This window comes from Diabrotica virgifera, chromosome 5 (genome assembly GCF_917563875.1).
Source record: "Diabrotica virgifera virgifera chromosome 5, PGI_DIABVI_V3a".
Taxonomy (NCBI): Eukaryota; Metazoa; Arthropoda; class Insecta; order Coleoptera; family Chrysomelidae; genus Diabrotica; species Diabrotica virgifera.
The window spans coordinates 142,124,604-142,151,046 of NC_065447.1; the positions used below are offsets into that span (position 1 = coordinate 142,124,604).

Genomic DNA, 26,443 nt, shown 5'->3' on the forward strand with positions numbered 1-26,443 from the left:
AAAAGCAATTGTAGATGTGGCAACAGTGTCAATTAAATTGCATATCTTAATACGTGCGTTTATAATAAATTTTGATTTGAATTTTATAGTGAAGTATTCTATTTTTTACAATCGAATCTAGGGGCAATACGTAATCTGTTTCAACAAAATGTTTATTGCAGATACGTGCATTTATTGTCGGCACATATTTATCCCTTCTTATTGCTACAATCCACTTTTTTCTCATCAGAATATCTTTGGGAAGCACGTGTCCTGATGTTCTCGATGAGCACAAATGCACATCACAACATTGAGGGATTTTATTTTCTCAAGTTTAATTCACACACCGAAACAAAATATGCAATATTTACTTGGAAATAGATTGATTTGAAGTGTTGACGTGACCTCCAACTACACGAGCGCCACCTACGTTGAGCTTTCCAGATTAGCTGCCATTACGTCTCGATGGAGGCCCCTTGGTTAGCTGGAGGGTATCGCCCCAAAACCTCCTTGGCAATGGCGCACCCAGCGGGGTGCCCTCCCGGCATTTAAAAATTTGAAAAATATTTAAAGAATAGTAGAAACATGTAACTTGTCTTTCACAAACAATACAAACAAATTTCGGTGCCCAAGCCAGAGAATGCACCCCCCCCCCCCCCCCCCAGAGGAAAATTCTAGGTGCACTGCTGCTCCTTGGATGTGTGCCGTTTTTTCAAGTTTAAGTTTTCACCCTACTCTAAATGAATCACCCGTTAAATATGACTGGCATTTTTATGTTAATACATAGTTACAATCTGTTAGGTTGCTTAAAAATCTAATATATATACATACATATACTTACTCATTTGGATTCGTATTATTATACTTTGCAGCTAAGCTTCTCATAAAATCACTGTAATTTCTCCCGCTTAGCAATGGATTTTCTTGTGTTGGGGGTGTATCGGGATGCGAAGAAGAGCTAGGAGTAATAGATCTAGATCTACTGGAAGTATCCGGTGTAATCGGACTCAGTCTTTCATTCTTCAAATTATTGTTATTATGTAGAATAAAATCAGCTTGGGCTGATATGGCAGTTGAAATCGAACCATTGTTGTTCATTGTACGCTCCATCCGTTTTCTTCGTGCAGGTTTAGTTGTGGTGTGAAGAAGGGAGGTTGCTTCAAAACCTTCTGTTGGAGATGTTGTTTCGCCTGTAAAGAATACATACTGTACATAATTGTTAAGATTTTATACTAGTTAATAAATAATAGTATATTTTAGTGTAATATGATTTATATTTCTATAATAATTTCTATTATTGAATAAACACAAGAATGGTGAAAACATTTATCACTTTGACCAGCTGCATACAGATCATTCTGTACTTTGTTTTTTCTTTTTGAAATTCTTAAAAAATACTAAATGATTTTATGCAATATTTTCTATGGCATAATTTCGCCATTAAGTTTATATTATACCCGCCCAAGTTAAAAGAATCATTAAGATCGCTATGATAGCAGCAATAACAAATTGACATTTCAATAAACTACTATTGTTGGTCTTTATTGCATGTCACAATGGATTCTTTATCTAAAAAAGAACAATTTGAGATTTTAGTGATATTAGGATATGACGGAAAGTTTTATTACTGATACAGAAGAAGATCTATTTGAATCAGGACCAAAGGATTGCATCAACTAAACACAACTCTTTAGATGATTGTCCACAATTGAGTACTTGAGTAAATACTAAAGAGTAAAATATTTAGGGAACTTGATATTTCCCAAAAATCTATAATAAGATAATTTTACCCAATAATAAAATCCATACAAAGTAAGGTTGGTTGAAGAGTTGGCAGATGACAATTTTAATAGACGTGAAGAGTTTGCGGGCATAATTTGGGTATACTTTACGATCCAGGCAATCTAATTGTTTAACCCTCCGTTAGTCGCGCGGTCTACCATCGTAGACCACTCTCCTTTAAGTGGTCTTTAATTCCAGAAAACTGCACATACGCTCCCATCCCGCTTAGTAGCTGTCACTAATACTTCCAACTTAATTTTCAGTTTGGTAAACGCCGCCGATTTGTTTGCATTATTCAATGAGCACTGGTCTACAACTGTAGATCGCGCGACTAAACGCGTTCCAGTTTTTAGTTGTATTATATAAAGCTAATATGTAGCCTGCTGTGTATATAAATCTAATAACATAAATGAAAAAGTTTCAAGAAGCGACTTTTTTGAAGACATACGGAACTAATCAAACTCCCAAATTGAATATGGATCAACTATACCTTCCCGGCTAAGAGAACTTAGACGACGAGCTCACGTACTGCCCGGAGTTCAAGAAGTCGTACCCCTTTCCCTAATATTCCAACAACGTGGGATGATGTTGTATTGGTCCACGTATTTGCAATAAGTCAACAAGAAGGTCATGCCAAAAATGTGACAAATCTGGCTGCATGGATCATCTCAGGGACATTTGCAGTGAATGTTTGACGGATTAAAATTGTGCCACTTTTACCATTTAATAGTTTTGTCCTTTGTTTACTTTTTTGTTCTGTTCTTTATTATTCATCACTATTGGTCATTTTGTAAGTTCAAAGATAAAAAGGATTTGTGTTTTTTACTAAATTGAGCTTATTTTTGTGACCATTTTCATTTACTTGCGAATAAAGACCCAAAAAATCATGACTTCGTCTTGAACTTTACCACTGTCAAAATGACGAAAGTCAAGAAACAAAACATGCCTAACACCGAAGTACAGACATAGATAAACATGTTATTAACCATTAATTTGTTAACTTTGTCAAAATCCGGTATTATACGACAAAAGACTATTGGTCTACAATCGTAGACCGCGCGACTAAGCTCGTCAGCAATAACCGCGCGACTAACGTAGGATTAAATAATGTTATGTTTTGTGATGAGGCCACTAGAGACTTACAACTTTTTGCATTGTGTTCAAGATGACGTCAAAAGTACCTATAGAATCTAAAAATTGGTGAAAATGAATCATTGCATTTTAAAGTGCATAAAATGCATCCAAAAGTGCATAAACATGTCAAAATCAGTATATTAGGGGGTATATTAGTATATTTTCTTATTCGGGGGTTTTTGGGATTACTGAACACGAATACGCAATCAAATTCTACCCCCGAATCACCTGGTACCCAGGGTGACTGCTAAGGTACGAGATTTGGTGTTTCGAGGGTTTTCGGCACTAAATTGATGGAAACTTATTACTCGGGAGTTTTTGGGATCGCTGAACACAAATACGTCATCAGAACCGACCCCGGAGCACCTGATGCCCAGGGTCACTGCTGACGATAAGCAAACGTCATCTTCTGGAATTTCGACTGCTTTCGGCAAATTGATACAAACAGATTACTCGGGGTGTTTTTGGGATAATAATATGACATCAGAACCGACTTTCGGACCACCTAGTGCCAAAAATGACTAATATGCACGTCATGTTCTTAAATTTCAAGACTTTCTGACACTAGATTGATGCAAATAGATTACTCGAGGGTTTTGGAGTTGCTGAATACGAATACGCCATCAGTACTCTTCTTCAGATGAGACTATCAAGGTTGAAATCCAAGACACAAATTCAACTGAGATTAAGTTGGGATTAGAAAGGCTCTCTTCAAATATCGGTGAAATTTCAAATCAAATGAGCAGTCTTACAAAAAATATATCTAATATACCAACTAAAAAAGAGATATTGAAGAAAACTACATCTTATGCCACCGCAAGTACCCAAACTGAAGAGCCCCGACATCTCGAACCAAGTCCAGAGCAAAAGCCAAAAATTACAGAAGATAAATGTCACTTTGTAGTTATTAGTAACTTGACCCCAACGTACACCCCTATACAAGTTGTGCACTATATCAAAGAGAGGCTAGGCATTAAGGAATACATTAGATGTTACACACTCCTTAAAGATGCCGACACAGCAGCTGGCTCTTCGTTCAAAATAGGTATAAAATCTAGAACAGCTACTAACCTATTATTTAATAAGGAAATTTGGCCACCTGGTGTTAACATCAAATGGTCTATAGAATCTTCCAATTCTGAACCAACGCTTTCATATGAGTCACATAAGAATCCGAAGAATCTCAGAAGTCCTGTCACCTTGGAAAATCCAATTACCAATTCTCGCAAGAACAAAGATGAAGTAGAAAACACAAACATAAGTACAGACAAGCAGGCCATCGAAGTTTGTAAATCTAAGAATCCGTTCCATTCGCCTGTAAATTTCATTAAGAAGGATACTTTAGAACCTTCGATAAATCTGGATCCTTTGACCCCACCAAGAGTTAGATTAACCAATAACTCGAATAGTCGATATCTTCTAGCCAGATTAAGGGAACCGTATATCTTAAAAGCCATTAAACTTCATCTTGCTTATCTACACGACCAACCAGCTTCAGTGTTTTATGATGGATTTACCAATACAAGCGTTAAACTCTTTTTGGCTTCCGACGGACTTCCCACTAAGACTGAAGATCTACGACGGATTCTGCTGGAATTTAACAATGCCTATGGGATTGGTCCAGATGAGGTGGAAGCTGATCTTGATGCTTACAGATCCTTTCTCACTTCTGAAAGAATTATTCACCTGCAAAAATCAAGGGAATGTCACCGAAATTACTATTCCGCTGCCTCTCCAAAACGAATTTTTTAAACATCACGACGTGTTCTGAGGGACTAGAATCCTCAAATTGTTTTAGTGATAACAACTTTAGCATGGTTCTGATTAATATTCGTTCTATAAGATACAAAACTGATGAATTGTTTTTGTTCCTAGAGGAATTAGGATTTCCCCCGGTAGTTGTGGTTACAGAGCACTGGCTTGAAGTCAACGAGCCTTTTTTGTAGAAAAATACACCACAATTGCTAGGTATGATCGTCCAAGCTCAGCTTACGGAGGCACCCTAATTCTATCTACGAGCAATGATTTTTCTTCGGTAACAAAATATGACTTTCTGCTAAGTGAAGCCTTCTTTGAGTTTTCGTTAATTTACAATAAGAATCTTAATCTTTATATTATTTGCATTTATAGATCACTTAACTCTTCCGTGGAACTATTTTTTCAGAACCTGCTAAATTTGTTAGATGACCTGCCCCATAAAAGTAGAAAAATTTTATGCGGGGACTTTAACATTGATTATGCTGCTGCTAGTGCTACACAAATACCCTTGGTAAACATATTTTAATCGTATGGTCTAACAATGCACGTTGATTCTCCTACAAGGATTACAAAAACTTCATCTACCATAATTGATTATACTGTCTCAGATTTTTCACCCCTTGATGTCCACTCTACAATTATTAATGCTGGACTATCTGATCATGAAGCAGTTTATACGAAGTTTAATATCTTGAGCAAACCCTCCTTGAAAACCCGACGTTTAGGCAGGATTTTTTCCACCCGGAACTTTCGTAATTTCCAAAATTTATGCTTAACCTCTGAGTGGCGCTTTCCTGCTATGGACGTGGATAATAATTTCAGTGCTTTTTTGGATAAGCTTGTCTGTATCTTCAATAAAGCATTTCCTTTAATTGCAATTAAGCCAAAACATCGCAAACCCTGGACTACTAAAGGTATCCGAATATCTTCCAAGAATATGCGTTCTCTTCTCTATATCAGGAAATTTACTACCAACGTTTCTATCACTGAATATATTACCAAGTACAGGGCAACCTATCTTAAACTTATAAAATCAGCTAAAAAAGACTACTACCTTAACCGTTTGGGAAGCTCAAAAAGTGTTGCAAAAGAAACTTGGTCCATAATAAACGATCTTCGAAATAAAACCCACACTGCTAAAGCAATTTCCCTTCCAGACCCTGAAAATCTAAATGAATACTTTGTTAATGTGAGTAAAAATATTACATCAACTATTTTGCCACAACAAGATCCCATTGCTTATCTCCCTAATTCAAGAAAGGTCTCGAATTCATTCTTTATAAAACCAGTCGATAAATCTGAACTGATCCAAACAATCAATAATATCAAAAGCAAATCCTCCTGTAGTACTGATGGTCTATCGATAAAAATTTTTTTCTAATCTCCCAGAAAATGTGTTAGAAGTCCTCATCTCACTAATTAATGATTCCTTTGAGAAAGGTAAATTTCCAGAGTGCCTGAAGACAGCCATCATTATTCCTCTTTATAAGGGTGGTGAAATATCTAATACCTGCAATTATAGACCTATTGCACTACTACCGGTACTCTCCAAAATTATTGAGAGACTCATAAAAGCCCGACTTATGTCCTTTCTAGTTGAAAACAACATTTTATCACAAAATCAGTTCGGCTTTTTAAATAATAAATGCACCACTGATGCCATCTTTTCTGTACTACATGAGGTTTATCAAGCACTGAACAATAATCTTCACACTGCCACCGTTTTTTGTGACTACGCCAAAGCTTTTGATTGTGTAAATCATAACATTTTGATAAGAAAACTAAATTTCTACGGAATTCGAGGTATTTCTTTGGATTGGTTCCAATCTTACTTGGATGATAGGAAACAACTGGTTAGAGCAAATGATACAGACTCTAGTCTCAAAAACATTGTATGTGGGGTACCTCAAGGTTCAGTATTGGGTCCTCTACTTTTCCTTATCTTTATTAATGACATCACTAGTTTAAAAATCGATGGAAAAATCTTTCTTTTTGTTGATGATACCAGTATCACTTGGAGCAACTCAAATATTACAACACTTCATGCTACTATAACTTCTGATCTACTTACAATAAAAACCTGGTCTGACTCTAATTTACTCTCGTTTAACGTAGATAAAACAGTAGCATTGCCTTATAAAGGAGTCCTTCAACCCTTACCTCTTAATAACAGCCAGATCAGTACCGTTGATTCTGTGAAATTTCTTGGTATTTTTTTAGACAGCAACCTTAAATGGTCCCACCATATCGATTTGTTAAGGAAGAAACTATCCTCAGCTTGCTATGCTATAAGATCTGTTTCGAATGAACTCAATTTAGCATCTTCCAAAATAACATATTTTTCTTTGTTCGAGTCACATCTTCGTTATGGTCTTCCTTTTTGGGGTTCTGGTACAGCTGCCCAATTCGATGTTATTTTCAAATTACAAAAAAGAGCAATTAGATATCTGTTTGGCATCATAAGAACAACACATTGCAGAAGTTACTTCAAAGATCACAGAATTTTAACCCTTCCATCTTTGTATATTTTAGAAACTGTTTGCTTAATTCGTAAACATCTACATGTCTTTCCACCAAGACCTAATCATGACTACTTCACGAGAAATTCTACGTTTGACGTCTATATGCCGACCCCGTCCTCTGAGTTAGTAAAGAAATCTATATTATATTCCGCAAAAAAACTTTACAACCATCTCCCTCTACAACTTAAATCTGCAGCATCTTTCCCCAAATTCCGTAAACTGACAAAAGCCTACCTATCTGAAAGACCATATTATTCAGTAGAAGATTTTCTTAATCAATAACTAAGAAATTACAGTACCCTTTGCACAAGTAGTATTTTTATTATCATTTTTTTTGTCTATATTTGGGTGTCATATGCAGCAGCTTAACTTTTAAACTTATTAATTACTAGGTAGACTATGCATTTGCAATTTACTTAAATTTTGCAATTGATTACTTCTGTTTAACTTCATTATTATTGTTATTATTGCAAATATATTGACGATTTATGTAATTTTAGTAAATTGGATTGTTATTGTTTTGTTTTCTTTACTTTTTATAAGCTTTGTCGATAAAATTGTATAATTTTTCATGACAATAAAGCATATTTCTATTCTATTCTACCGACCTCCGAAAACCGAAGACCCCTCGAAATTCCAGAAGATGACGTGCATATTAGTCCACACTGGTCATTAGTTGCTCCGAAGGTCGGTTCGGATGTCATATTAGTGTTCAAAAACCCCAAAAATCCCACTGTATCAATTTACCACCGAAACCACTCGGAATTCCAGAAGATAACGTGTCTCAGCAGTGACCCTAGGCACTAGGTGCTCTGGGGAACGGTTCTGATTACGTATTCATGTTCAGTGACCCCAAAAACACGCGAATAATAAAATCTTACTCTTAATATACTAATTTTGACATGTTTATGGACTTTTGGATGCATTTTATGCACTATAAAATGCAACTATGCATTTCCATTTCCATTTTCCTATTGTAAACTTTTTTCCTGACGTCATCCTGAACACAATGCAAAAAGTTGTAAATCTCTAGGTGTTGTATTTAAAAATCGATTTATTCCGATGTTTTTGATGCTAAATTCCCTGGTCTATTAACAGTGTCCTTTAATTTACGTTTATTAAACTGGTATGGATTTGTAGCTTTTCTATTACTTCCCATAGTTTACTCCTCGACACTGTTTCGCACGCTTTTCTTCAATCTAGGAATGCCAAGTGTACAACCTACTCTTCGCTCTTTTTTATGAATTATTTGTGGAACTATTTGTCTAGTTTATTAGGTAATAATATTTATAATATTCTAATATCATCTCTAAAATACATACCTCAAAATTCTATATATCTAATTTTTTCAACGGCCAAATCTTTAACGTTGTCTGCAATATAATTTTAACTTAAATTGGTAAGTTTTGCAAATAGTATGGTGCCTTATGTTTGTTTAAGTTTATCTTGTTGGATTATGACTTTACTAAGGTTTATCTACTAAGTAATAGGTAGGATAGTACTTAATTTTGCCCTGATTGAATATGAGAGGTATCGAAGGCATATTAATCGCAAGGTGTGGCCATTATTTTAAAATTTCAAAAACTTTATCGAATAAGTTTTAAAGAATAAATTATAGGAGGACACATGGGCCATATCACCTTTTGTATAACTATTTAATGCAATTTATCTAAGAGCTTCTGACTAGATCATATGAAATAGTATAAATTTATGCATTTTAAAATAATGTCATCTGTAAATAAACTTTTATAATAAAAGAATTAAATTTAAAAAAACTTTATGTACCGGGTGTCCCAATAAGAATGGCTCTAGGCCATATCTCAGGAACCGTTTATAGTACAGCTTTGAGAAAAAATTTGTATAACAAAAGTTGTCTCGGGAAAAGCTTGGAAATTATTTTCATAATTGTAGATTCACCGCTAGAGGGCGTAATTGAATATCAAAAATTAAAAAATCTAAATTTTACAAAATTTGCCTAATGAAAGTGCACTGTAAATCCGATCATCGTATTCTTCATAAAATTCTACGCATATTTGATTTCACAAGTTTAAGTCTACCTTTGCAAATAAGAGGTAGGGGTGAGTGGGAACCTTGTTATGAAAAAATGGCTGTAAGTCCGGTTCTGCTAAATCGAATTTTGCAAACTTGATCTTGTTGGAAACAAATCTTTTTCGTTAATGTAAGAGTTATAACTTCGAAACAGCTTAATAAGTAATATGCCAGGTAGGAGGCGTTATTTAATTTTTTTCAGAAATCTAGTTTTTTTTGGAAAATATTAAATACAAGTATGCATTTTTAATCCTGTATTATAAAATTAGATTAAATTAGCAATAGAATAGCGAAAACCGCATGTCGATACCTTTTTTATATCTCGAGATATCTGAAGAAACGTGTAAATTTTAAACATAACTGTTACCGTCACCGGTAAACTAAGTTAAGGAAAAGTAGTGTGCTATGGAAAATACAAAGAAACATTTTCCAAATGTTAACGTATATAAATATAATTAATTAAAACAACAATAAGACAAACATCACACAATATAACAAAGAAATAAACACAGCTACTTAGTGACGACCTATATGTTCAAATTGTTGTCCATCATTTACTACATTACTCGAGAAATCATGTTGAGAGCAGAAATTGAGACTGCTGTTCAATCTACTCTAGAAAGAGTAAATGCTTGCATCGAAAATGATGGGCAAAAATTTGAACATTTAGGTCATCACTAAATAGTTGATTTTATTTCTTTGTTATATTTTATAGTGTTGTTTGTCTTATTGTTGCTTTAATTAATAGGGCTTTTCAGCGCTTCTCATTTGTTTCGAACCTCTGTCATAATATCGTATAGTTCGTGTATAATGTTAATGTACCACATATGACAGAGTTTCGAAAGAAATGAGAGCGTTGGAAAGCCCTGATATCTGGAAAATGTTCCTTTGTTTTTTCCATAGCACACTACTTTTCCTTAACTTCATTTACCGGTGACAGTAATAGTTACGTTTTTAAATTTACACTTTTCGTAAGATATCTAGAGATAGAAAAAAGGTATAAACATTCGGTTTTCGCTATTCTGTTGCTAATTTGGTCTAATTTTGTAATATAGGATTAAAAATGCATACTTTTAATATTTTAATTAGTATTTAATATTTTCTAAAAAGAACTAGATTTCTGAAAAAAAAATTAAATAACGCCTCCTAGCTGGCATATTACTTAGTAAGCTGGTTTGAAATTATAACTTTTACATTGACGAAAAAGAGCTGTTTTCAACAAGACCAAGTTTGAAAAATCACTGTCAAACTAACGTCAGAACGTGTATGTATCGATCTGTAAATTGGTGCCGTAATTTGTAATTATTACTGTAAATACTAGTTATTAAAACTATTTTTCGCTCAAACAGTGACTAATAACAATTGTGTTAAGTTTTGATTATCAAGAACAAGCTGTAGCTTCAGTCAGTAAGACCTTTTTTACGTAATAATCTTCCAACTTAAACACTTTCAGTGTGAAACTGTCAATAGTTTTCCACGGTTGCTCTCTGGCCCCAAACGGTTAGGCAACCAGTATTGCAGTGATGTATTCCAAGTTGTCGCTTATTTCCAGACAACCAAAACGTTAATATAAACAAATTCGAGTTACTTTTGACTACATGAGTAACAATTTAAATCAATGTTCCCCCACTGTTAGCAACACCATGTCTATACCCAATTCTTCAAGTAATCTTACTAGTTCATATGCAACCGCTACAATGACTAAAGCACGTCCTAGGTATCCGAAGAAGACCGAAGCTATTTTAATTCATGCAGAACCAAATTTAGTACTACTAGACTATGTCAAGGCCATAGGTAATATTGTTAATCCGAAAAACATCTGCTTCGCCTCAAGAATTTCCAATAATAGAATCTGTATCTACCTAACAAATTCTGAACTTGTTGATAAAATTATTACTGAACATCCTACAATTAAAATAAATACAGTTGAACTACCAGTACGGAGATTAGTAACCCCAGCTAAAAGGCTTATAATCTCCAACGCTTGTCCATCAATTCCACACGACATCATAGAGAAACATCTCAAGGATCTTGGTCTACAACTCGCGTCACCAGTGTCATATTTAAAAGCTGGAATCCCCGGTGATGTATTTACCCATATTATGAGTTTCAGAAGACAAGTATATGTCACTCCATCCACAGAAAACTTTGAGCTCCCAACTTCAATAATAATCCCTTTTGACAACAACTCTCACAGAATATTCCTCTCTACGGATAAAATGGTATGTTTTCTATGCAAACAACAAAATCACACAGCAAATAATTGTCAAAATCCTCCTAGAAATCCCTCCCTAAATGAACAATCGTTTCCTACTGAACCCATCCCCACTTCCCAAATATCAAATAATGACACACTATCAAACCCAACAAATAATATAGATCTTAGTCAACAAATAAATACAGTCGATGTTCCCATTACTTCCATAACCTCAAATAATGATTTTATTCCCCCATCCACCAGTCAGAAACGAAGTCGTTCTGACATCAGTGATACAAGCTCTTTAGAAACACAAACTTCTAAAAATACACCCACTAAAATCAATGAAATGCCCTCACCAGATGTAATTGTTCCCACTAAGCATAAAGCCAAAAGATCTAAGAAAGACTCTCCCGATAAGTCTAAATTAACTAATTCCACAATTCACACTATCCAAAATCTTTTTCAAGAAAATCCAGACTCATTTTCCCTTCCTGTTGAAAATTTTCTGGCCTTCCTAGAAAATACATTCGGCAGTGATAACCCATTGCACGAAGCACAGGAGTTCACTCAAAATGTCCAGGCACTCCTTGACGATATGAGAAAAATATACCCCTCACTTGAAGACAGAACAGCGAAAAATAGATTCACAAGAGTCTCTAAGAAAATTAAAAAACAGTTAAATATAGACAACACAGAAACGGAAAGTACAGCATCTCAATCAACCAATAATGATAACGATTATCTCTCAGACTCTTCCTTAACTACCTAAAGCCATTACTTTCACGCTAGTTCAGTGGAATTGCGATGGGTTTTACCCTCGCTTAGAACGCATACAACAGTTAATCAACAATACAGAAGCCGATATCATTTGCTTTCAAGAAACTAATTTTAAACACTCTCATAAACGAGAGCTTAAAAACTTTGAAGGTTACCATTTTCTTCGAACAACATTTAATAGAGCAAGTGGAGGAACCTCTATTTTCGTGTCTAACGATTTATTTTCTTTACATCATATCCTAACCACTAATTTGGAGGCTATAGCAGTAACCATCTAGTGTCCAGATAAAATAACTATATGCAGTATTTATATTCCACCTAACTATAACTCTGAAACCGAGTTAGATGATTTAGTCCGCCAACTACCTAGCCCATTTATACTAGTCGGAGACTTTAACGCCCATAATACTATGTGGGGCTCCAAGAAAACATTTCGGAGGAGGAAAAATCATAGAAACCGTATTTAGTTGCAATAATGCTTGTTTGATGAACAGTGGAGCTAACACATATTTTAATATCGCATCAGGAAGTTACTCCTCTATTGACTTAAGTATATGTGATCCCAAGTTAGCTGATTCACTCTCATGGTATACGTTAGACAGCCTATACGATAGTAATCATTTCCCGATAGTCATAACAAATAGTCATAAAAAATATTGCCCCGTCACTAAGTGGAATATTGCTAAAGCAGACTGGAATCATTTCAAAAGTAGTGCCGAAAACTGACTATCCTTAGTACAAGGGTCTGAAGATATAGACGAGACAATAACTCTTTTTAATAATTGCATTATCATGGCTGCCGAAACTCATGTTCAGAAAATAACAATATGCCCCTCTAAAAAGGCTGTACCATGGTGGAATCCAGAATGCGAACAAATAGTGCAAGAATGTAAATCTGCTCTTAACAGATATCGAAGAAAGAGAAGTCAAGAAAGCCTGATTTGCTTCAAAAGACTAAAAGCTAAAGCTAAATATGTTGTTAAAAAAAGTAAAAAAGATTCCTGGCAAAATTTTGTTTCCACTCTTACCAGTGATACTTCTCCAACACAAGTGTGGACAAAAATAAGACAAATGAAAGGACAGAAATCTTCACCAAAAATCCCAGCAATTACACGGGAAGGAAAAGTAATTACAGATAACCAAACAATTTCGCATATTATGGCTGAAAGTTTCGCACTGAAATTTAGATATGAACTCAAGCATAACCAAAGTTTAAATGAGCAAAATCCGTTAACTTCTCACACTCCTCAAATTAGTAGACATGATATAGCCGCTATCAACCTTCCTTTTACACTAGAAGAATTAACAGTAGCTCTAGCGTCTTGTAAAACTCCACTGCCGGGCCAGATAATATTCCATACATATTTTTAAAAAATTTATCTAATTCCAGCCTTGCAAAACTTCTAAATCTGTACAATAGAATATGGCTTACTAAGAAATTTCATCGCATATGGCGCGAATCAATCATCATACCAATAAAAAAACCTGATCAACCTTCCAATCTGCCAAAATCATATAGGCCAATTTCACTAACCTGCTCGTCATGCAAACTTCTCGAGAAAATGATAAACTCAAGATTAACCTGGCTTCTTGAAAAATATGCTATAACACAGGCCTACAGAAATAAAAAATTGTTTTGGTGCCGTGAATCCTTAAGCTGATTTTTACTATATTAGGGGCGATAAATCGAAATATGGATTTCGTTTTTTTGTATCAGCTCTAGTTTTATGGATATGACAAAATCCGAAATTAGAGCTTTAATATTTAAGATAATGAAGAATGTGCTATTCAAAGAATGTACATTGTTAATTAAACTTATTCCTCAGTATATATTTGTTTTCCCCACTGTATTATGCCTTATTTATGCAAGAAATAATACCTTAATATCGTTACATTACTATTTTATAAGGAAATAAAACAGCTTAGAGAGTATTTTTAAACTTTTTAAAATGATACATTTACCACTTGCAAACCCATTCAGCCTCCACCTAATAATGGCTCATAGCCCATGGACCATGCTTCACCTACATAGGAAGGAAGCTTCCCCAGATAAGTATGGAAAAACTTAAAGCTGGAATCTTTGATGGGCGACAGATCAGACTTCTTACAGAGGATCCGGCTTTTGTGGGGTCAATGAATGAGGTAGAGAAAAAAGCTCGGCTTTCATTTGTGGATATTATGAAAAATTTTCTGGGAAATCACAAAAGTGAAAACTATGCTGAGCTGGTAAACCGTTTGCTGAATAACTTTCAATCACTTGGATGGAATATGAGCATCAAAGTCAACTATCTTCACAGCCACCTGTACCATTTCGCTGAAAACTTAGATGACACAAGTAATGAGCAAGGTGAGAGACTTCACTAAGAGATAAAAACCATTGAGGACCGCTACCAAGGAAGATGGGGCATGGGCAGCCTATGGAAAACTCAAAAACATCTTTAAAAGCGATATACCAATTTATTTAAAACGTAAAACATGTGACCAATGTGTGTTGCCTGTGGTGACTTATGGTGCCGAAACTTTGACATTGATAGCTACAACTTCTAAAATGCTGCAAATAGGTCAGAGGAAAATGGAAAGGTCAATTCTGATTATATCGCTTCGTGACCGAGTTGAAAATTAAGACTTAGACTAAGAACATGAGTTACCGATGTATTTCCCGAATTGCCACCCTGAAATGGAACTGGGCCGGGCACGTCGCCCGAATCAGTGATTGGAGGTAGACGAAGAGATTACTTGAGTGGAAGCCGAGATTAGACAAAAAAAGTAGAGGAAGACCCCCTACTCGTTGGACTGACGATCTCAAGAAAATGTCAAGAAATTGGATGCAAAGTGCTCAAAATGGAGCACAATGGACAAAAATGAGGGAGGCCTATGTCCAGCAGTGGACACAAAGGGCTGGATGATAATGAAATGGCTTAAAATATACGTATTTTTTAATTGTTTGGTTTTTATTTTAATTTAGTATATCCATATCAGCATATTCGTATTTTAATGCATAAAAGGGCATGAACTACGTTATCTTGAAAACTAGAGCTGATAGAGCAAAACTAAGGCCATATTCGGAATTAGCACCCCAAATTTACCCAAAATCAGCTCTAAACACTTCGGCACCAAAAACACTGTAGGCCTGTGTAATTAACGAAGCCCAATCTGGTTTCAGACGCCACCGTTCTACACTTGATAATTTAGTGTTACTGCAAACACAAATAGCTACCGCCTTTTCGAATAAACAAGATGTTATCGCTAGTGCTTTTGATATAGAAGGAGCCTTCGATAGCATTTCACGACCAGCCATTCTTCAAAAGCTTCTTCAATACAATATTACAGGCAATATTTATTTCTTCATACAAAACTTTTAAAAAAAAAGGACTTTCAAGGTAAAAGTAAACGGTGAAATATCTGCAACATACCCGCAAAATAATGGAGTCCCACAAGGTTCCGTACTCAGTACAACCTTGTTTATTCTCGCAATAAATGACATATGTTCGAGTGTTTGTCTATCAGTCAAATATGTAATGTATGCGGATGATCTTATTCTATATTGTCAAGGAAAAAATACAACCGCCACATGTAAAATACTGCAAACCGCCGTAAATCAACTTAACAAATGGGCTAAAAACACAGGATTAATACTATCACCTTCCAAATCAAAATTAATTCGATTTAGCAGAAGACCTTGTAACCAAAATCCTATTGTATATCTCAACGAAATTCCATTGCAAACTGTAACACACTACAAAATACTTGGTTTAACTTTTGATAGTAGACTAACTTGGAAAGAGCATATTAACAAACTAAAAGGAAATGCAATGAAGAGGCTTAATATGATCAAGGCACTGTCACAGTATACTTGGGGTGCAGACGAAAGCATTTTACTTAATATCTATAGAGCCTTAATTCGCTCTAAACTGGACTACGGTAGTTTCATTTACATGTCTGCGTCAAAGTCTGACTTAAAGTTACTCAACTCTGTGCATAATACTTTCATTCGTCTCTGTTTAGGCGCCTTCAAATCTAGTCCTGTAGAGAGCCTTTATTGCGAGGCTAATGAGCCACCCCTCTGGATTCGACGAGAGTATCTCCTACAATCTTACTTTGCTACAGTATCTGCAAATCCATCTAACCCCGTCTATCGTCTAATAAATTCAAAGCCCCTCTCGGATTTACCGAGAACGATCCAATCAATTATTGAAATCCAGAAATCAACCTTAAGAAATGCCATCGATTTTACCAAAACACTTCCATATCCAATTCCAACTACCCCTCCTTGGAGCAGATCAATCCTACATTTAAATACTTCTTTGTTGGCCTATAACAAACACGAAACTCCGAGCATTTTAATAAGACAATACTTTGAAGAAATCATAGAAAAGAACCAATTCCAAAAAATTTTATACACAGATGCTACCAAAAGTGAAATAGGAACTGGATGTGCTGTTACCACAGTTGATAAGACAATAAAATCATTTTTATTACCAGATGTATGCAGCGTATATACTGGTGAATTATACGCGATATTAGAAGCTTTTAAATCCTTTGAAATCGATAGTAAAAACCAAGCAATATGCACAGATTCCTTATCATCACTCTTCTCCATAAAAAGTTTATATGCTCAACATCCTTTAGTTCATGAAATCCATAACATATATAGTACACTTGCCTCTCAAGGCGTAGTTGTTACTATCATCTGGGTACCATCCCATATCGGCATCCCCGGTAATGAAAAAGCAGATCACGTCGCCAAAGTAGCCTCTACCCTAAATGGTCAGCACTCAAAAGTACATGTTCAAATCTGTAGTGACTTGAAGCAGATGTTTAAGCAGCAACAACATATATCTTGGCAAATCCACTGGAACACAATCAAAAACACATTACACGAGATCCGGCAGACTGTCGATATATTTGAACTCCCAACTATGACTAGAAAAGAAAAAGCAGTCATTCGAAGGTTGAGAATTGGACATACCCGATACACACACGAATACTTAATGAAGTCTGAACCGAAGCCTAATTGTCAAATTTGCTGTAGTGTTTTGAGCGTGAAACACATCCTTATTGAGTGTCCTCAGTATGTGACTCAAAGAAATCGACATAAACTTAAGCCAAATATTAAAGATATTTTAAACTCGTCCGATCAACTTCATAACCTAATTAGTTTCTTGAAAGACATTCGATTATTTAACACAATATGATCTTTTGTCTTCATAATCTCTACCTATTATTCAAAATTTAGTGATTAATAATTAATCACTATAATCCATAATTAATAATTATTGTAATAATTAGTTGTAAGTCTCTATAGTATCCAATAATTGTACCCCCAATATTTCTGTCATAATTTTTACCTAAAGTTATTTAAGATTTAGAAATTAACTGTTATAATAATTAATTTTAAGTCCTCATTGTAATTAACTATTGTATAACCAATACTGTTTGTGTCAATGGCCATTGCAGCCGAGACACATAAATTTAAAAAAAAAAAAAAGTTTGAAAAATTCGATTTAGCAGAACCGGACTTACAGCCATTTTTTCATAACATGGTTCCCACTCACCCAAACCTCTTATTTGCAAAGGTAGACTTAAACTTGTGAAATCAAATATGCGCAGAATTTTATGAAGAATACGATGATCGGATTTCCAGTGCCCTTTCATTAGGCAAATTTTGTAAAAATTTGATGTTTTAATTTTTAATATTCAATTACGCCCTCTAGCAGTGAACCTACAATTATGAAAATAATTTCCAGGCTTTCCCGAGGCAACTTTTATTATAAATATTTTTTTCTTAAAACTACTATAAACGGTTCCTGAGATATGGCCGAGAGCCATTATTATTAGGACACCCGGTACATGCATACAAAAATATTATATTTTGAAAAAAAAAATCGTACATCGTATTTAATAATTACCTGATAGATTACATTTTATATGGACGCCATATTATTTTTATTATATTTTGTGCAGAAGCTATTCCACTGAATGTTTACTTGTCACCAAGAACTATTCAAATCAACAGAATTCGAAACAAAAGGTAGTTATTGCCGGTGTTTGCACACTCCGTGGTACAGCAAGACGCAAGGTAACCAATCACCATTTATCAATCTTTACAGGTGTCCATTGTTACATGTTGTTGTGTTAGTACTTCGATTCTAGAGAAGACAGTATTTGATACCTAACTCTTATACTCTTATAGTTAGAAAATGTTGATTGTAGAAGACAATTTGACAGCAGGATACTATTGCTATAAGCTTCTCTATTGTTCAGAAGTACATGGAGGAAGCAGTTAAACACGATAACATTATTGAAATAGATCAGTGTTTCAGGACTACGGTTAAATTTTTTTGTTGTTTTTGTTAAATATAAATTTATTTAAAAAGTATTTTTTCATTGTACACATTGATTTAAAATTATTATATATAGTATTGTATAAATTTTTTTCCATAAAACATAAACTTTGTTTTTTTCTTTCTTCCATTAACTATGCCCTTTCAGGTGTCGGATTTCGGTTTAGTTTAGCTACATATTAACCCATCTCTTCCAATCTTTTCTGTCTTGAGCTATTATTTCTATTGCTTCAAGCGTTTTCTGTTTAATTTGACCCGCATCGACTATTTTATGTATCCATTTTCTCTCGGTCTGCCTTTTTTCTTATTTGTGATATTTCTTGTTTCGTGAATTGTTCTCGTTAGTCTATTGGGTTTGATTCTCATCAGATGTCCATACCAGTTTAATTATCTGTTTATTATTTTGTTCATTATTTGTTCCTGTTTAGTTATCCCTTTTATTGTCTTATTTCTTATTTTATCCCATTGGGTCTTTCCGGCTATAGCTCGTAAATGTCTCTCCGTTGCGTTTGTCCTACTATTATATTTTTTCTGCTCCAATTTTCGCTCGTATGTATATAGTATCGTCAGTATCACGATCGTATTATACATTTTTATTTTAGTTTCTTGGGACCATTTTTTCCCTCAGAACTGGCGCTAGTGAGTAGTACAGTTTGTTTGATTTTTTAGTTCTGTTTGTTACTTCGAGGTCTATTTTTCCATCATTGGTAATTATACTTCCAAGAAAATCATATTCAGTAACTATTTCCAGTTGAGTATTTTTGCATTTTATATTTAATTTATTTTCTTCCTTCTCATCGATGACCATTATTTTACTTTCCTCAATGTTTATTTCCATTTTTAATTTCTCTATTTCTTCTGTCCATATGTTTATAATTTTTTGTATTTTTGTCACTTAATCTTCTATAAGGATTGTATGCGGATGACTATGTCATCAGCATACAATAAGGCTTCTATTTTTACTGGCTGTAATCTTTGGTATCCTATTATTGTCCGTATTTGGCTGGTTCTTTCTTCAGTATTTCTAGTCAATTCGTGCATGACTATAATGAATATATCTTAAGTCTCCTTGTTTGATACCTCTTTTCCAATTGAATTTTTCAGATCTTTCTCTGCTTTCTGGTATCGGTACACGTCCTTTTACTTCCCTGTATATACTTTAAATTATTTGTATCATTGTAATTTGTACTTTTATCTTCTGCAAGCATTGTCATATGATTATTCTTTCTATAGAGTCGAACGCTGTTCGTAGATCTATGAATGCCAGAATGAGCTTTCCCCCGAGTCAATATTTCTTTCTATTATACTTTTAATAATGTAAATGTTATCGTTTGTCTGTCTTTCTGGTCTAAACGCTGCTTGATCTTCTCTCAGTTCTTTTTCTTCCTCTTGTCTTAGCCTCTTTACTATTTTCGTGTATATTTTAAAACATACCGATGATAAACATATTGCTCTATCATTTTCGCAGCTGAAGTGTTCTCCCTTTTTGTATATTGGCACTATAAGGTCACTTTGTCAGTCTTTTGTTATTTACTGCGTTCCCCATGCCTCTTTGTATATTTTCCATAATCATTTTATCCCTTCTTTTCCCATATACTTGACCATTTCCGGCTCTATGTCATCATCCCCTCCACCTTTACGTGTTCATAAAAGATAAAAATAATAATTGTGTTTATTTTCTGTATACGCATTTTCTGCAATATTTATATATTTTTGGGCCTACTATGGATATTTTATGTCTCTTACTAAGTTATTAAGTTTTCCATTTATACGCCAATGAAGTGTTTTTCACAAATGAGTAATAATTATTCATCTGCATTATTGATTTATTTTGAACTTTGAACTTCAAGCAGCGTGTTAAACAAATTGAAAAATTAAATTGGTGGCCGTGGGAAAAGTATACCCACATTTTGGGTACAGTTTTGGTTAAGTACTTAATCAATGCTGGTGATATATGTAAATTAGGGAACTATGTTAATATATCTTGTACGTTATTTTATGGACTTTTACTTTCATTCGTACAAACCGGTCTTAATGAACGATTAACAAGTGATAAACAATCATTTTTCCACGGTTTTTGTTTTTAAAAATTGAGTGTTCTTTTTTTATAATAATTCCTCTTTCCTTGTGAGATATTCAAGAGTTAACTTCGTGATTTCGGTAGTAACGATTTTCCTTTATTTAATTTGAAACAACGCGTCCAACTATGCTACCTAAAATACAAAAGTTTTATTAACGATTATTAAATCCTAATCAGTGTTTTGGGATCTGTTTTTCTTCATTTCTTTGCCAAATTTATTAAAACTGAGGTAGTTATCTTTTTCTTAAAAAGAAATAAAGGTTTAATTTCATTTTATTTCAAATTGGTTTTACCCAAGATACTCATTTTTATTCAGGCTGAGTCGACCTGGTAGTCCAATCAACAGCCATTTTCTCGTGAAATTTTGAGAACCAAGGTCGATTTCCTTGAAAATTTGGATTTAGGTAGTAATTATAACCTTTGTCAAAATCTACCCTATGTTGAAGTGCGCTTTTGCCTGGGGATGAAAATTTTTTAATCGGAATAACAAACTATGGAAATCGATAGAGTGACCAATTCTGAGTAAATTTTGTCCTATAAATTTTTTTTACAAAATTGACACTTTCCAAGTTATTTGCGATTGAATCTATGCATTTTTCATTGAAAGGACTCACGTTTTACAACTGTTTCTCATGAATAACTTTAAAAAAATTAATTTTATAGAAAAAATCATTAAAAACAAAATTGTAGCTAATAAAAAAACAAATAGACTCGCGTCTGAAAGACCTATGTAACCCAATAACGACTGAGCTATTGCTCTTTAAAAGATGGTTATTTTCGAAGAACCTCGAAATGAAGAACCTTCAATTTCAAATAACTCGAATGTGGTGCAATTTTTTGGGAAAACTTGACAGACATCTTTTAAAGTTTATTAAAAAATGTTTCAAATAAGCTCTAATAAAAGATATTTGCATAAGAACTAACTGACTTATGACGAAAATAAAGTCGCTCTCTGCTTATTTCTTTTTGAAATGTAAAAATTAAACCCTCGTCGTAACAATCCTAATAAAAATGAATAGCTTCGCACTTGAAATTAACTTTATTTAGGTATAATTGATACGATCCATGTAATTTGACCGGTTTGGAATGCTTAGTTTAGAAAAAATAGTTGATTAAATCGAAAATAACATTTTAAAAATTCTTAAAGTAGTGCATTTTTCTTAAATAAATCTAAAAGTATTCATAATATGAAAAAATGTTTTAAATAATAATTGTACAGTTTCTTTTACTGAAATTTTGATTTTCTTTTGTTTTTGTATCATGAATACTTTTAGGTTTATGTAAGAAAAATGCATTTTTTTTAATTATAATAATGTCATTTTCGATTTAATCAACTATTTTTTCTAAACTAAGCATTCCAAACCGGTCTAATTACATGGATCGTATCAATTATACCTAAATAAAGTTAACTTTAAGTGGGAAGCTATTCATTTCTATTAGGATTGTAACGATGAGGGTTTAATTTTTACATTTCAAGAAGAATTAAGCAGAGAGCGACTTTATTTTCGTCATAAGTCAGTCAGTTGTTATGCAAAAAATGTTATCAGAGCTTATTTGAAAGATTTTTAATGATATTTAAAAGACGTCTGTCAAGTTTTTCCAAAAAGTTGCACCACATTCGAGTTATCTGATATTTAAGGTTCTTCATTTCGAGGTTCTTCGAAATAACCATCCTTTAAAGTGCAATAACTCAGTCATTATTGGTTTACCTAGGTCTTTCCGACGTGAAACTCTTTGTATTTTTATTAGCCACAATTTTGTTCTTAATGATTTTTTCTAAAAAATAAATTTTTAAGTTATTCATGAAAAACGGTTATAAAACGCGAGTTTTTTCAATGAAAAATGCATAGTTTTAATCGCAAATAACTTAGAAAGTGTCAATTTTGCAAAAAAATTTGATAGAACAAAATGTACTCAGAATTGGCCATTCTATCGATAACCATAGTTATTTTGTTTAAAAACTTTTCATCCCCTAGATGGGGTTGTTTTCACCCCCAGGGCAAAAGCGCAGTTCGGCATAGGGTAGATTTTGAAGAAGAGTGTCAACAGAGCTTAAACCCAAATTTTCATTAAAATCGGTGTTGGTTCTCTTTGGATCGACCCAGAGATGGAAGTCCCAAAGAAATAGAACAAGAGGAAGGCAAAAGATGGATAGACGACATAGATGGAAATCTTAAAACTATGAACAGGCAGTGGCGATGTGGCGAAGGAAAGTATCGGACAGGGCAGTATGGAAGAACATTGTTAAACAGGCCAAGACTCACAAAGGGTTATAGCGCCATTAGAAGAAGAAGAAGATGTACTGTAATACTGTAAGTGAATTCGTAAAGAGAGAGAGAGAGAGAGAGAGAGAGAGAGAGAAGAGGAGAGAGAGAGAGAGAGAGGGAGAGAGAGAGAGGGAGAGAGAGAGAGGGAGAGAGAGTAGAGAGAGAGAGAGAGAGAGAGAGAGAGAGAGGAGAGAGGAGAGAGAGAGAGAGAGAGAGAGAGAGAGAAGAGAGAGAGAGAGAGAGAGAGAGAGAGAGAGAGAGAAGATGATTGCTTTGTATCTAAACTTGAACGATATATCACATTTTTTAATTTATTTTTATAAAATATTACATAATTTTATCATAACTTGATAAAGTTTCATTAAAACTGATGGTAATCAAATACTTGAAATACTAATGATGTAAGTCAACAAATTCATAGCCACCACGTTTCCTAAAGGTACATAATAATTGGATGCATTGGTGTATCTAAGATATAAAAAGTTTATATTAAAGTTAATTAAGTTATTATTTAATTTGATCATATTAAAGTTAATTAAGTTTATAAAATAATTAATATGCATAAAAGCTTAGAAAAGCTTAGCTTTTATATGTATATATTTTTTAATTTTCTCGTCAATAAATTCTTTTATATTTTACTTCAAATACATTAAGCAAAGTTAATAATGATCCACAATTATTGTGAAGGATATTTGTTCTTATTTAAGTTTCTACATCAAGATTCTTTCAGGAAGTCTGTTATATTTATACTGCATGTAGTTGCAACGCATGGGTTGTTGGAAAAGGTAAAAAAATTAAAAAATAAACGATGGATAACGGTCAGCATGACAAGTTTGTCGAGGAAAAATACGCTATACTGCTATACAATTTACGAATCAATTTTGTTAAACATGTATATAATTTGTCTTTCTTCTTCTTCTTCTTTTTAGCCTTGTATCGTTGATTTTGGCCTCTCGCAAATCCTTCCATCGATCTCTCCTGAGCAGCATATTTCCAATTTGTTCCAGCTATTTCTTTTATGTGAGCTACCCATCTCATATGTACATAATTGGTCATTGCCAGATTTTATATTATATTTTAATGCATACCATATGCAGTGTCTCCAAAAACGGATGCTTCTCTATTCGTTAAAGATTATCTTTAATCTTGATTTTCTACATTGATTGGGAACTAATGTAATGTAATAATCTGTGCTAGTAAAACACAACACCTAATATGGCACGGCCTTGTACAGAGAATGCCAGATGACAAGATTCCTAAACAAATTTTAACGTGGACATCAGACGTGGACGTCAAAGAAAAATCCCTCCAGGTCTATGGTTAAAAAGAAAAGAATGGTGGTTAGGAGTCGGACCGAGAGTAATAGTACATATAATCTAAAAACCGAGAGTAGTAACATAATCTGTATTAGATATATTGTTTGCGTCAAAATATCTAATACTTTTAAAAGTATATGTACTTACCTAAGAATATTCGGTTATTTCAATAATTAAATAATTGGCCACAGAATTTTATTGGGACAATAGACACAAGAGTTAGAAGAATAAAAAGTGTCGCAACAGTTTAAAAATAGAACAAAATTATCTAACTCAATAATTGAGTGACTTATGAGGAAAAGAAAGTTAGTCCCTATTTTTTAGTGAGCGTAAACAATCCCCTAATTACCACCCTAATTAAAATTAGTCGTTAACCTTGGTTAGTGTTCTTTATTTATGTATTGTTAATAGATGGTATAAATTTTACAGACTTATAATGGTTAGTTTTTAATAAATGGATCTAAAAGTGAATAGCCCCGTCTCCACTGGGCGAACACGCTCGCGAGCCAGCTTCGACCGAGCTGCTCGACCGAGGCTGGCTCACGAGCCAACTTCCTAGATTTTCGGAAACATCGAGGCGGGGCTCGCGAGGCAAGCCGAGCCATCAGTTTCCTCAAACAATTCAAAATGGACATTCGTGTAGCTGCAGCAAATGTCTTCCTATCAATTTATTGTTTAAATAAAAGTAAACAGACATAAAAAACAAGACGCATGTGGATCAAAAGACTTTATGAGCGCCGCAAATAATACGGAAACTAATAAGTACTGAAGGACATTTATTGTGATAATTCTGTGCCTAATTTTACAATGTTGAACAAACTAGAATTAGAAATTAGACAAAAACAACAAGACAAGGTTGAACCAATTAGAAAGCGCAACACAAATTATTATAGAGAAGTCATTACTGTAACTGAACGAGTTCTAATAAATTACTCTAAGATTTTTAGCAATCGGAGATTCTTACACCAGCTTGCAATACTTATCTCTGCTTTTCTCTCACCGATATGAACCTAGCAAGGATTCCATTTTCTTCTTCAAATCACCAACAGGACACTTCATTTCCACCGAAATTAGCCTTCACACATCTTTACGCTTATTTTTATTTAACCTTTAAACCCTACCCGGGTTTAAAGATGCTTTAAGCCCGGGTAGGGTTTAAAGGTTAATATGTTAAGTTTAAAATGCTTTTTTACAGAACTTTCTAAGGTAAGAAATAAAAAAGTTACGATTACAAAACCAATTTATTTTTTTTGGAAAAAAATGGAGAAATGTTTGTTTGTATTCTGTACATTAGAAACTTCTATGCACGCATAAATTGATTCATACCCGACTCATGTAACACGTACGAATACGTAGAGCTTCAGACGGACGTTCACAAAGGACTTACCTTCAGGTCCAGCAGTGGCTTGGAAACTACAATATTCAGCCAACTGACTGGGGTTGGTTTTCAAAAGATGGATCGTTGAACTATTAAAAATTATATTTTGTAACTGCAAGACAGATTGCGGTGCCTCATATAGCTGCAGAAAACTAAGGTTAGTTTGTAACCCAACTTGCTCTGGTTGTTCGAATAATAATTGCAGTAATAATACTCCAATAATAGAAGATGACGTAGAGGATGGTGAAAGAAGTGACACGAACGACGAATGAAATTTAATAATGTATAATATCTGCGAGATTTGATTTATGTACGGTGTGCGCCAAAACAAAGGACACTGAAATCAGGAAGCATGTGAAATATAATCGCGTCATATGAAACAAGTGACAATAGTTGTCATGGTATTTTTAAACATTGTTTATTCTAACAAACTGCCAAAAAGATTCGAAATGGTGCTTACAACGCAAGAAAAAATATTTATTATTGAGTATTATTTCCGCTCATAGGTACGGGAATGGACGATCAAATGGACCTATGTAGTTTGATGCTAAATTTTTATCAAATTTGATACAAATCTAACAACTCTTGATGCTTACGTATGGGGTATGCTGAAACAAGCCGGTTTTCCAGAAAACCCACCGGCAACTATTGATGAACCCCGTGAAAAAATTTTGACCTTTTTCAGAAGAATGCAGCAGCCTATTTTTAATAACATGCTAAGCAATCTTGTTAAGCGTTATGAGTACTGCTTGGAACGCAATGGCGAGCACTTTGAACACATTTTGTATAGAAGTAAAACTTAAAATTCGCCTTATTTGAAATGTTGTTATTTAATTTTTCATGTTTAATAAAGCTTT

At 34.0% G+C, this 26,443-nt stretch overlaps 1 protein-coding gene across 7 annotated transcripts in view; it reads right to left on the bottom strand.

Moving 5' to 3' along the window:
* Nucleotides 1-26,443, bottom strand: part of LOC126885168 (uncharacterized) — a 910,187-nt gene that overhangs the window by 235,658 nt on the left and 648,086 nt on the right. For all 7 annotated transcript variants that reach the window (XM_050651590.1, XM_050651591.1, XM_050651592.1 and 4 more), the window contains one exon: nucleotides 821-1,169. In XM_050651590.1, the coding sequence (XP_050507547.1) occupies nucleotides 821-1,169 (349 nt within the window). The remainder of the gene's footprint in view (nucleotides 1-820; nucleotides 1,170-26,443) is intronic.